At 51.0% G+C, this 13,743-nt stretch overlaps 1 protein-coding gene across 1 annotated transcript in view; it reads right to left on the bottom strand.

Annotated features, from left to right (window-relative positions):
• NRF1 (nuclear respiratory factor 1) overlaps positions 1-13,743 on the bottom strand; it is a 49,004-nt gene that overhangs the window by 13,239 nt on the left and 22,022 nt on the right. The window contains exons 8-9 of the mRNA XM_031061893.1: positions 13,688-13,743; positions 10,224-10,348 (exon numbers count right to left, since the gene is read on the bottom strand). The exon at positions 13,688-13,743 is cut by the window's right edge and continues 90 nt beyond it. Coding sequence (XP_030917753.1) covers positions 10,224-10,348; positions 13,688-13,743 — 181 coding nt within the window. The remainder of the gene's footprint in view (positions 1-10,223; positions 10,349-13,687) is intronic.

The raw sequence follows: 13,743 nt of genomic DNA, 5'->3' as shown, positions 1-13,743 counted from the left end.
CCCAGCCTCGCCTGTGTCCCTCCCCACCACGGATGGGGATGAGGCAGGAGGCCTTGCGAGCCAAAATCTGCCAAAATCTGCACTGGGAGATGCTGCAGCTGCTAACCCCAGCTGTGGGGAGCACTGCCCATCCTCAGCCCTGGGCTCAGCTGGGGGAACTGCCCTGAGCTCCAGGCACAAATTCAGCTCTGCCCTGGGCAGCAGCTCACAGGGAGGGAGAGCTGGGACCTCTCCCGGCGGTTTCTGGAGGAGCAGGATGAGCAGGGATGGTGCCAGCAGCACGGAACTGCCCTGGATCTCTGCGGTGAAGCCGGAAGATCTGCCAGGGATGGGCTCAAAAAGCTGAGGTGGGGCTGCCACACGCTGCAGATAGTTTGGAACGAGTTGTTACTACAGGGAGAATCCACCACAGGGGAATTTCATCCTGGAGAAAGGAGCAGCAAAGCAGAGCTGGTCTCGATTTTGGCTTCATCTTCATCCACCCACCCTGGTGGGTTTGAACATCCAGCTCCACACCCAGCATGGATGTGTCCAGCAGAAATGGCACAAAGCTGCTTTCCCCAGGCTGGTGGTGCCTTCCAGGAGCACCACAACCCTGTCTGGACCCCCTGAAGAAGCTCTGCTGGTCAAGCCTCTGACCCAGGTTAGGTTAAGCATGGAGGAGGAGCAGAAGACCTGGAGAAAGGACTCGGCAGCATCTCTGATGGGTCAGGAGAGATGCAGGGCTGGGCAGAGCTGGATTTCTGCTCCACCTGTGCCCTTCTCCCTAAGCCAAGGGCTGTAAATAAAACAGCACCAGGCTGGAGAGGTGCAGCTTGTCAGGAGAGCAATTCCCTATCCTGGAGCCAAAACTCTGATCCCAGAGGGTGGCACTGCTGAGATCTGCTCGCAGACACCCTTCAAAAACACCTCCCTCCTTTCCCTCCTTTCCATCCCCATTCCTGGGCTGGAAACAGAGGCAAACCAGGAAATGTTTCCTTGTGCTTCCAGATGTATTTAGGAGAAGATGCCAACTCTCCTGGCTGCCATTCCTGCCCTGCCTGGGTTCAACCACATCTCTTTCAGAAAGGAGCTTGTTCAAGGATTAAAATTCCCATCTACTGCAGACACCCCAAAAAATCTGCTGTGACCACAGAGCCACGGGCCCTGACAGCCCCAGCCACCCAGAGAGGACCAGGAAAGCTCTCAAAGCCAGATTGTTGGGGATTTTGACACAATAAATGGAAAAACACCCCTGGAATTTAATGTGAATGCTGGTGGTGGTAAAGTCAAATGAAAAGTCACTAAGAGATCACAGAACCATGGAATGGTTTTGGGTGGGAAGGGACCTTTCAAGGGCACCCAGTGCCACCCCTGCCATGGCAGGGACACCTCCCACTGTCCCAGGCTGCTCCAGCCCCAGTGCCCAGCCTGGCCTTGGCCATTGCAGGGATGCAGGGGCAGCCCCAGCTGCTCTGGCAATCCTGTTCCCATATTTCACACCCCTCCATTATTCCCATTCCCTGTTCCTTGGAAGGGGCTGCTGCACATCCCAAATCCACGGATTGCTCATGGGTTGTGTCACAAATGTCACAACAAGGACAAAACCTGTCCCAGCCTCACTTGGCCGTGATGGAATTTGGGGCTGGAGGGACAGGGACACCCAATTCCACGAAAAGAAAGGGAATAAGGAGCTGGAGAGGGCACAGGGACAGAGGGACACACACGGCACACAGGCAGATTTTATCCCAAGGGCCTGAATTCCTGAGGGGCTGGGAGATGGAGGTGCAGAAGCCTGGAAAAGCATCACACAAATGCACCAAACAAACCGGCTTCAAATCCAACCCAAACCCACAAGGAGTCCCAGGCAAGCATCACACTCAGAGAGTTCCCAGCCAGACTGAGTAATTCCTGGTTTTGGGATGAAGAGTCACCACGAAAATTGTGGGATTTAACAAAAAAAAAAAAAAAAATGGGATCCATCAAATATGAAACTTCCCAACATGACAACTCAGAAGACAGAGTCAGATCATCTGAATTTTCCAAGGGAAATTCAGGATCAGCCAAAAGAACTTCAGCAAAGATGGGAACTGCTTTAGGTAGTCAGACCTGCTTTAAATTCTTGCACCAGCCAACAGGCAGCTCCTCTTTCAAAATTTATGGCTAAAGAAGAAATCCTGCCCAGCCTGGAGTCGCTGGCAGTGCTGCTCCCTTCCCTCTTGCAGCCCAGAACAAAAGGGAACATATTGCAACTACGCTGAGAGAGAGGAGGGCTGCTGTCTATTGCTTTAAATGTAATGTTAATGCCCTGTAATCAGCTTTAATTTTTAAACAGAGCCAGCCCTCCTGTCCATTTCCCCTAATTCAGGACACGTGGAAGGTGAATGGCCTGGGCTCAAAGCAGGCCAGCCTGGGCTGTGACAGCTGGGGAGCCTGGCAGGCTCAACGGCCTGATCACAGCAATGCATGTCAGAACTCACCAGGGGAGGGCTGGAGATGCTGCGAGGTCAGGGAGAAGCCAGGAGACAAGGCCAGACAGGGCACGGCTCCTTTAGGGGCTGCGAGCTCCCCGAGACCAGCAGGAGAGGGAGAAAGGATGGGGGTGTGCAAGGAAACCCCTCCCTGCCCCAGGGAAGGGGCTGCCTTTGGGATATTGGGAACTCTGGCATGGACACCTGAGCAGGGACAACATCAGGAGCGGGGTCACTCCTGGGGCCTCCCCAGGGCGCTGCCTCCTCCTCTGTGCTCTCAAAGAGGAGACTCCACGTGAGACTTGGATGCAGAACAGGGGCACAGAACCACCCGGCAGGCTCCCTGTGCTCCTCAGGCACTTTGTGAAGAGGAGAGAGGCCTTGGGACATCCCGAGTGCTCATCATATCAAAATATCCACAAGAATCACAGAATGGTTTGGGCTGGAAGGGATCTTGAAGATCCAGCTCCAACCCCCTGTCCCCATGGCAGGGACACCTCCCATTGTCCCAGGCTGCTCCAAGCCCTGTCCAACCTGGCCCTGGTCATTCCAGGGATCCAGGGGCAGCCACAGCTGCTCTGGGCACCCTGTGCCAGGGCCTCCCCTGCTTCCAACCTGGAATTCCTTCCCAAAATCCCATCTGACCCTGCCCTCTGACAGTGGGATGCCATTCCTCTAAGCCTCGCTCCTGTAAATCCCCATTCCACACCATAAGGTCTCCCTGAAACCTTCTCTTCTCCAGGCCAAACAAAGACAATAAAATGAGGTTTTTCCCCCCTCAAAGACCAAACTGTGCCCAGAAATGCCCGTTCTGTGTTCCCACCACGGAAGCCCAAAGGAACTGGGTAAGCGGGGCTGGTTCCGCCCCACACCCGGAACGGGACCCGGAGCGGGGGAAGCTCCGGCCGCGGATGTGGGGCAGGAGGGGCTATTTTTAACCGCGGTTGGTGGGCAAACAAACCCTAACCGCCAGCGGCAGCCGCCTCAGCGGCAGGGCCAGGATGTCAGAGCAAAGCTGGGCGGCGGCAGCGAGCGCCAGCCCCGCGTCACGGCACTGCAGCCCACTGGGTAGGCACAGCAAGGTGTGCCAGGGTGGGCACACTGCAGCCCACTGGGTAGGCACAGCAAGGTGTGCCAGGGTGGGCACACTGCAGCCCACTGGGTAGGCACAGCAAGGTGTGCCAGGGTGGGCACACTGCAGCCCACTGGGTAGGCACAGCAAGGTGTGCCAGGGTGGGCACACTGCAGCCCACTGGGTAGGCACAGCAAGGTGTGCCAGGGTGGGCACACTGCAGCCCACTGGGTAGGCACAGCAAGGTGTGCCAGGGTGGGCACACTGCAGCCCACTGGGTAGGCACAGCAAGGTGTGCCAGGGTGGGCACACTGCAGCCCACTGGGTAGGCACAGCAAGGTGTGCCAGGGTGGGCACACTGCAGCCCACTGGGTAGGCACAGCAAGGTGTGCCAGGGTGGGCACACTGCAGCCCACTGGGTAGGCACAGCAAGGTGTGCCAGGGTGGGCACACTGCAGCCCACTGGGTAGGCACAGCAAGGTGTGCCAGGGTGGGCACACTGCAGCCCACTGGGTAGGCACAGCAAGGTGTGCCAGGGTGGGCACACTGCAGCCCACTGGGTAGGCACAGCAAGGTGTGCCAGGGTGGGCACACTGCAGCCCACTGGGTAGGCACAGCAAGGTGTGCCAGGGTGGGCACACTGCAGCCCACTGGGTAGGCACAGCAAGGTGTGCCAGGGTGGGCACACTGCAGCCCACTGGGTAGGCACAGCAAGGTGTGCCAGGGTGGGCACACTGCAGCCCACTGGGTAGGCACAGCAAGGTGTGCCAGGGTGGGCACACTGCAGCCCTTGGGGGCTCCAAAGGGCACGGCAAGGTGTGCCAGGGTGGGCACAGCAAGGTGTGCCAGGGTGGGTACACTGCAGCCCATCTGGGGGCTCCAAAGGGCACAGCAAGGTGTGCCAGGATGGGCACACTGCAGCCCTTTGGGCTGTGGGGTGTTCTGCCTCTCCTCGGGCTGGCAATGAGCTGGGGTTGGCGCCCCAAAATGCCAGCAGGGAATTCCTGGTCACACCCAGCAGGGTGACACTGGCACAGTGTTGGTTTTCCCAGCTGGTACAGAGATGGGGCAGCTGAGAGGTGTTTGAAGAGATTTTGTTCTATTGTCAGTTCTGATGAAATGTGAGGCACAAGAGATGTAAAGCTCAAAGCTGCTCCATCAGAAGTGAGCCTGGTTTTTGGTTACAATACTTTGAAAATGTTTTTCAGCCTCTTAGCTCTTGCCACACAATGCTGCTGTTCCTTCTAACACCAATCACTCAGTATTACCCCATCTCGATAAAAACTACAAAAACCAACAACAGGGAATGGAGGTGGGCACAGGATGCATCAGGAACCCCCTCCCTACAGGGCACATGCAGGGGAGTGAGTGTCCTTGGAATCATGGAATCATTCAGGTTGGAAAACACTTCCCAGATCGAGTCCCACCATCCCCCAGCACTGCCAAGGCCACCACTGCCCCACGTCCCCAAGTGTCACATCCACGGGGCGCTGAAATCCCAACAGGGATGGGGACTCCAAACCTCTCTGGGCAGCTCTGCACAGCCCTTTCCAGGGAGGAACTTTCCCTAAAATCCACCCTGAGGCTCTCTCCTCTGTTCCCTCTCCTCCTGTCCCTGTTCCCTGGAGCACAGCCCGCCCCCATGTCCCCAAGTGCCACATCCCCACTCCAGCCCTGCCCTGTTCTTGACAAGAGAGGAATTTCAGTGCCTTTCAGTGAGGAATTTTTTTTCCCAATATCCTAAACCTGCCTGATGCATTTTGAGGCAGTTTCCTCTGGTCCTGTCGCTCGTCCCCTGGGAGAAGAGACCCCGACCCCACACAGATGAAACTCCTTTTAACTGAGGTTTACGCCAAGGGGTTTCACTCAGAGCCCAACAGCTCTGTTGCTGATAATTATTCATTGATACACAGCAATTTGTCCTCTAGGAAACGCCTCTCCCCGTTCCTGGAGCTGCTCAGCAAACCCAGGAAGGAATTCACTCTTCTGCTCTCCTTGCTGGCTTCTCTTCTACCCTTTCTCATCCAAAACACACCTGCAAAAATGATTTTCCTCACCTTTCCTTCAGATTGGGATTAAATCCTACCTGTTTCAGGGAAAACCTTCATAAAAAAATTCTGTTCCCACCAGGGAGGCCCTACAAAAAGCTTGACTCTTTCCTTCCTGTCCTCCTGGATGCAAACATGCTGATCTGCACTTTGCCAAGCTGCTAGCGACTCATTTGGCTCCATCTTCCCTAAAAAGGAGATCCAACAGGAAAAACATAAAATACTCCTTTATACAAAGCGACATTTGCAGCCCCTCAGCCTCCCCCCCTCCGTGAAATGTAGAAATGTTTTTCTCATGTAAAAAAGCCAGCAGCTCCCAGCGGCTCCGTGCTGCACCTCCCCATCCTGAGGGATCCCAAAGCAAGGACAGGGATCCCAAACCCCTCCCCACATGGAAATCACCACCTGGAGCAGCAGCTGTGTGTGGCACTGTCACCCCAAACCCCACTGAGGCTCCTTTACCCTGCACATGTTGGGGTCCTGCATGCTGAGATTTTAAAACTTTCTGTGCTGAAGGGCACAGAGCCACAGGAAAATACTGTATTTGACCTGAAGTCATGGAGAAAGCTTCCAAAATTGATTGACAACACTATGGGTCTGTAATAGTACAGACTTTGATTAGAATATCACAGCGTGGAAAAACTTAAGAGTTTAGGGTTCTAAAATATAACAATATACATGGGACAAGATAGAAGTTTTAGAGCAGTAACTAGTTGTTCTTCTTCACCTTCTTCTCCCTAAGTAGTATTTTGCAATTAGACAAAAAAGTCTGCATTGTGGACTTTGAGTGATTAGTTGTTAAGTTAAAAGTAGAAATAATTCAGGTGTCATTTCTTAATTGGATAGTTTAGCCTTAAAAGACCTCGTATAAAAAGATAGTTGGCCATTTGGTAGCTTGTTAGTAGGATGCTGCAGAACTCGCCACTTGTAATATAAATAAGAAATAATAAACACCTGAATCTGAACACAAAATACCATCTCGAGAGCTTCAATGCCAGCCTTGAGAGAAGCAGGAAAAAGAAGCCAGAAGCCAACAGCACTGACGCCTCCTTCCTGGGCTTGTGAAAGCAGGGAGCCCTCTAATCCCCCTGCCCACGTCAGACCCTAATGCTGCTCACAGATCCTGGCTCAGCCCAGCCCTGAACACGGCCCCCTCTGCCTGTGTGGGGGGCAGGATTGGATTTTTGGGTGGAGAAGGGCAGGATTTGGGGTGGGCTCCTCTCAGTGCCACCCTTTGTGCTCTCAGGAGCATCTCCAGCAGCACAGGGAGGAGATCCAGCAGGAAAATCTGCTTTGGGGACAGCAAAAGAGCAGCCAAGGGGGACAAGCAGGATCCACTGGATCTCTGGCTGGGCCAAGCTCCGGTCTGTGAAATTAATTCCCTGGTTATGGCTGGATCCCACATCCTCCACAGCTTCTTCTTCCACCCCAACTCTTCCCACTGCTCCTCTTTCCATGCCCTGGTTTGGATGCCAGCAGGAGCTGGAGCGTTCCACTCCCCTCACCTCGCACAGCAGCCCCGGTCGGTGCTGCCGTGCCCTGCCCCTCCGGGGGCACAGCCCTGCCCCGCCGGGGGCACAGCCCTGCCCCTCCGGGGGCACAGCCCTGCAGGCACGGCCCCGCCCGCAGCCTCATCAATATTTCAGCGTCAGCCGGGAAGCCCTGGCAGCTCTCGGGGCCCCGCGATCAATGGCAAACAAAGGGCTGCGGGAGGAGGCTGCTCCAGCACGGCACCTCCCCAGCTCCTCTCGCTCCAAAAGCGGCTCCAGGGCACGGAGTTGTTCTCAGCAGAGCGTTTCCCAGCATTTTCAGGGCCCGGCGCTGCCACACTGCCCTCCTCTTGCTCTCCATATCCTTCTGTTCAATACCAACCACTTAGGAACAAAACCAGCTGAGGCTCCAAGCGTAGGGTCACCAGTTCCTGCATCCCCACTCGGAGCAGATGCTCCTGAGGAGCAGGAAAACCTTAATGCACTTAGCTGCTTTGACACTGCATGGGAGCAGGAGATCTTGTTTCCTTCAGCTGGGAATGGAACAGATCACAAGATTATCCACAGCCCTTTCGCAGTGCAGCCACGTTCCTGGGCTCCCTGCAAGATATCCAGCCCTAGAGTCCAACATTTCCAGGAATATTCAGAGGTCTCCTCTTTTTAGCCATCCTGGTTGTCTTGTATTGTTATAATTATTCAGATAATTCCAGAGAAGGGATGGGAAAAATGCCATAGTGAGAGAAAAACAACAACAAAAAAAAAATAAAAGAGAGTAATTACACGAAATGGCTAAAATCAGGATGAAATACCTTGCCTGACCTCCAGACATTTTCACAGAAATCATGGAATGGTTTGGGTTGGAAGTGAATTAAAGATCATCTCGTTCCTGCCAAGGGGACACCTTCCACTATCCCAGGTTGTTCCAAACCTGTCCAACCTGACCTTGGACACTCCCAGGGATGGGGAGGTGTCCAACTATCTCCTCTGCTTTATCAATAAGATGGAGATAAATTTCTATGCTACCCTGGCAGATAGGTTTTTTTCCTCAGAAAAGTTCTGCAGAAGGGTCAGAGCATTCCCAGAGAGAAGCATTTATTGGGAATACCAGCAAATTAAGACCTTGCAAGCAACAGCGAGAAGGGGAAATTTGCTGGTTAGGACCACTCTGGCTCTGGCAGTTTTCCCCAAATCACTCTCAATTCCACCTCCTCTGGACAGAAGGGCACAGAGTGGATTTTCTCTGCTGCATCCATCAAATGGTGTCCAGGAGGATGCTCCCACTCCCACCCCGGCTACGGAGATAAATCCTGCCAGCAGCAGATCCATCTGCTCTGCCTCCCCAGACAGAGGCAGCAGCAATGGACACCAGCATCTCCTCCATCCCTCAGGGAGATCTATTAGCTGGTTACGTAAGGAAGCAGCAGCATGGAGCTTCCAAGGACTCCAAAGCCCTTCCCCTTAATACCACCGGAGATTAGAGCAAATCGAAGGAGAGTGGAAAGCAGGCGAGGGGGCTGTGGGCGAGGTTGTGCTCACAGGAAAATGCTGCAGCCTCTCCTCTTAATGCACTCTAAATCCCATCTGATTTCCAACTCAGCTGCTTGGAAAAAAAAAAAAAAAAGGAGAAAAAAAAGGGAAAAAAAAATAGCCCAGCCTGTATTGAAATGATGTCAATGGTGGGAGAGTGAGGTGGAGTGAGTCAGGGAGGGTGTGGAGAAGGGGAGTTTGAGGGGAAGCATCCAGAGGAATCCAGACTGTGAAAGCATTTTGGAAGCAGAGCAGAAGGAGCCAGGGGTGTGGATCTGCTTTTCCAAATCTGATTAGTTGCTGGTTTTGAGCATCCAGGGTCAGCTCCTGCCTCTGATAAACACACAGCACTTATCGCCCTCACGCCAGGCTGCCGGCACAATAAACACAATCCTGCTCTTCCCTTGGTGCCAGATGCATCCCCAGCTCCGGGGTCAGGGATTTCCCTTAATTCCTGCTCCCTCTTCAGGCTGGCTGACTCCACAGCAAGGGAACCAAACCAGCCCCGAGTCAAATTCCTCTCCCCTCGTCTGCTGCAAACTGAGCACAGACGTTTCCAGCGCGCTCCCGGCTGGATGAGGATCCTGAAGGAAGGCAGCTCTCACCTGAGCAGGTTTCTGCTTTCATGCAAAGTGACAGTTCTGCCACCCAGCCACACGTGCTTGGCCCCTCTTTGACAATTCCTGTCCAAACAGCCCCACCTTAGAGGTGAGGTTTCTTTACAACTTCACTCCTTGTGCCCTTTTCCGGCTGATTTTGACACACCTCCTTCCACCTGACCCAAACAACCAGTGGGTTTCTTGCGTAGTTCCATAACAACCAGTCTGAGCTTGGAAATTATCCCAGAGTCAGGCTGGAAAAGACCTCTGGGATCACTGAATCCAACCTGTGACCCAACACCAAGGCATTCAGTGCCACATCCAGGTGTTCCTTAAACACCTCCAGGCTCAGGCAGAAGCACAGCACAACTGAAGGCAGTGGATGAGCCCCAACGAGGCACATTTTCATATTCCACTCATCTCTTGATGGGATTTTATAGATTTGCAGTTTTATTTCTGGTTTGAAGATCTCCAAAAGTCACCAGACTTGGCAGAAGGCATAGAGCAGGTGAGAAATGCTACAGAGAATCCCTGGAATCAAGAGATCGACTGTGGTGGGAAGATGGAAAATGAAGCAGGAGGAAAACGACCTGAGGCTGACTCAGGAACAGCCACCAAGCACAGAAAAAAAGCCTTGAGAAGGGCAGGAAATAAGTAATAAAATGTTGGTTTAAGAGTTCTGGAGATGAGTTTATTACGGCACCAACTAAATGTGTTAATTGATCAAGGCTGGTCCTTCCTGCGCTGGGCACAGACACACATCACCAAGCAGTTTTCCCAAAAAAAAACCTCTAAGGATGTAGAGCCAGCTGGCAGAGGAGGGAAAGATCAGAGCCACCAGCACCATGGGAGCAAAGAAGGAGTTAATGCTCCCATTCCACCCTGAGATTAAAACTCACAACTCGTCAGTGACCCCCTGAGCGAGGGAGGAGTATTTTACCACCCAAACCGCGCCATTTCAGTAAAAAGAGAAGAAAAGGCCGTTTTTAAGAGCCTAAATGAAAAATGCCAAACCAAACCCTTGGCAGAGGCCTTACCATTGGCATCCTGGACTCCTGTGAGCGCTCCCACTGCTGCTGCAGTTTCCCCAGACAGGACAATCTGTCCCCCTCCCTGAAGGGTGGCCTCGGCCAGCGTGGCTACGGCGTGGGCAGCGGCTTCACTGCAGGGGGAGACAAGGGTCAGGAACAGCAGAGAAACAAATCAAATTAAATAAAACTCCATTTCAACCAGCAAACACACGCCAGGAGAGCAGCCCAGAGCGCAGGGATTCCTATCTGGCCTGGGGGAAGTGATGCACAGCAGGAAATCAGCACTGCAGGAGGAATGGATGGGAAGAAGCTGCCTCTGGTGGGTTTTTTCAGGTCTCTCAGAACAGCCCTGTGTTCTCCCTTTCTCCTGGGACTTGGATAAAACTTTGGGACAATTCCACGTGGCTCCTTCCTGCCTCTGCATTCAGGTATCAGACTTTGGCCCTGGCCCATCCTGGGGCTCTGCAGATCTCAGAGCTCTCCCTGGTTCTGCCCCTTCACCTCGCCCTGCTGCCATGAGCAGCATCACCAGCTCTGGCTTCAGCTCCTCCCCAGCCAAGTGGCCCAATAATTCTTTTTCATTGAGCATTACCTCCCAGCAGAGTGCTGTTAAATTTCTGCACGTGATGAAGAAATCCTTAAATTTCTTCATTTGATGAAGCCAGGCCCAAAAGCCCTGCAAAGGTTGCCCAAGGAGTTTCAGAACAGGGATGGAGTAAGGAAAAAAGGAGAAGGGACTCTCTTCACCAAGGCTGAGCTGCTGAGATTGAGAGCTAAAAGGGTCTAAAAGGACCTTAAACCCATCCAGATCCATGGCAGGGACACCTTCCCTAACCCAGGTGAGCCCCACTCAGCCTTATTTGTGCCTTTGAAAGATTTCCTGCAGCTCACAGGGGATAAAACTGGCTCTTGAAATCCCCAAAGCAGCTGCAAAGTGCTTCAAGGTTGTTGGATTAAGCCTTTTTTTGACCCAGAGATGGGGTGGTTTTGTGGTGAGGCAATACAGATGTTTTAATTATATATATATCTAAATAATAATAATAATAATAATAATAATAATAATAATAATAATAATAATAATAATAATAATAATAATAATAATAATAATAATAATAATAATAATAATAATGGGGTGGTTTTGTGGGTGAGACAATACAGATGTTATCATCTATAGTAATATATTATATTTTATATATTATTTTATATATATAATTATACAGATATATATATGGGGTGGTTTTGTGGGTGAGACAATACAGATGTTATCATCTATAGTAATATATTATATTTTATATATTATTTTATATATATAATTATACAGATATATATATGGGGTGGTTTTGTGGGTGAGACAATACAGATGTTATAATTTACACTATTACAATCAGAAATGAACCATTTCTTAATTACAATATAAGTGTTTCTTAGCCTATCAGCTTTTACTACACCATACTGTAAATGCTTTAAAGCTAATCATCTAAAGTTACTTCTCATAGATCCTACTACAATACACTTTTCATAGTTATATTTTTCTAAAATACCTAGTCTTATTCACAAAACCATCCTTTAAAACTTATTTTTAATTCCATTTCTCTCCTAACGACGTTTATCCTATTCCACAGCGTTTCTAACTCAACATTTCTTATCTCAAGCTTTACATACAAACACACCCTATATGTGAGCCCTCTCTAATCCCCTCTGAAACCCATCTACACTCTTTGCTTCCTGGAGCAAAGAGTTCCACATTTAATTAGAAGGAAAAAATGCATTATGGTGCTTCAAAAACTCCTGGCTGGGCAGCCCTTTAGTCTGGTACTGTGAGAAACAGAAAATAAAACTTTTGCTTTTTTGTTTTCCTCATGGTTTCCCACATGTCCAGTGGGAAATCTCCTTCCCGCAGCCTGCTGTGGCATGGATCATTCCTGGGGTTTGATCACTCTTTTCTGTCTGAGTTGTGAGCACTTCCCACACTGTCCAAGGTGTGAATGAATGCACCATCAGTTATTCCTAATCCTGGCTTGCCCTTAATGCCTTTCCTGATAATTCCTAATATTCAACTTATTTTGACAATATCTGCTCAGCAGTGGCAAAACATTCCTGAAGGCAAATTTCCTACCAATTCCCACCTGAATTAGGCAAACAAAGAGGAGGGATTTCCTTTAACTCCCCCATGGATGCTCTCCCTCTTTCATTCTCTGCTTGACCAATTGACTCAAATATTTTCCAACTGTTTCCCCACATTTTTTCTTCTCTTCCCTCATTTCCTCCTTAGATGCCAAACACTTTTCTACTGCATGCACTCAGGGTGGATTTTCAGTTCTCAACAGCCCCTCTGTGTCTCAGAGCAGCTCTTAAAACACTTGTAGAGAACCAGAATATTTTCTTGCCTGGCTTCCCTCCTCCCCTTGGCACATCCTTCTCCTTCAGGAGCTCTGGGAAGGCATTTTCCCAGCAGGAAGGCCCAGGGCAGCTCAGCAAACCTGGCATCAGGTGTAACCCCATGCCCAGCCTTCCCACTTCTAAAAAAAAAATCCATGCAGGGAAATCTGGAATCCTGGAAATGTGCAGGATAAAATCCTGCAAGTTGGATTTGGGGAGATGGGGCTTGTTCCTGTAACTCCAGTGTCCTGAAAAGATCATTTGGTTTTAAAAGGGAATTTTACAGGGAAATATTAGTAAAAAAAGCCTATTTGAGCAACCTCATGTAGCAGACAAGAAATATCTGAAGGACCCAAATCTGCATCATAAAGAGCAGAAACAGTTCTAGGTGTGTTTGGAATTCAGTTCCAACAGAGATTTAGGAGCAAACTGGGATCCAAGTGATTCCTTCAGCAATTTCTGGATGGAACAAGGTCTTGGAGCTTTATTCCAGCTACCAGCAGTGTGGTCTGGTGCCCTGTCCCACCCCCTGTGGGCTGCCCAGCCCACAGCCTCTAACCAGGATCCTGGTTTGCTGGAAATTCTCAGTCCACACCTCAGCAGTGGGAAAGCTCCTTCACTGCTGTGCTGTGATTTCCTGTCCCTCAGGAATGGGCTGTGGGAAATGGGATAAATGGGAAATGGCCACAGCCATTTCCAGGTTTTAGGAACAGCAGGATGAGTTTAAGCAGCTCAGCAGAGCTGAGCAAAGATATTTCATCCTGCTGGGTGGACCTGTGGAGTTACACCTCAGATCTTGCTAACCTGAGTGCAGCCAAAAACCCTAATAACCACTGCAGCTCCTTCAGCTTCTACTCCAGAAAGACTGGAGGAAAAAAAAAAAACCCAAAACTAGTGGGCAGTGGAAAAAATTCTGATTCTGACCAGAGCAGGAATCAGGAGCTGTCCTGCACACACCACCCACCACATGAATCCACTGAGGAAAAGCCTCTCTCAGGACTGAACAGAATGAACTCTGTCCCAACAGAAGGAAGAAACCCAGGCAGGAGATGCCAGGCTCAGGCTGAGGCAGCTGTGCCCTCTCCAGGTACCTGTTGAGTGCCATGGTGACAGTGGCTCCCTGCTGCATCTCCTGCGACGCCGCCAC

The sequence above is a fragment of the Geospiza fortis genome, unplaced genomic scaffold, assembly GCF_000277835.1.
Source record: "Geospiza fortis unplaced genomic scaffold, GeoFor_1.0 scaffold61, whole genome shotgun sequence".
Lineage (NCBI taxonomy): Eukaryota > Metazoa > Chordata > Aves > Passeriformes > Thraupidae > Geospiza > Geospiza fortis.
The sequence above is the reverse complement of the archived record's forward strand: the minus strand, read 5'-3'. Positions and strand labels throughout refer to the sequence as shown.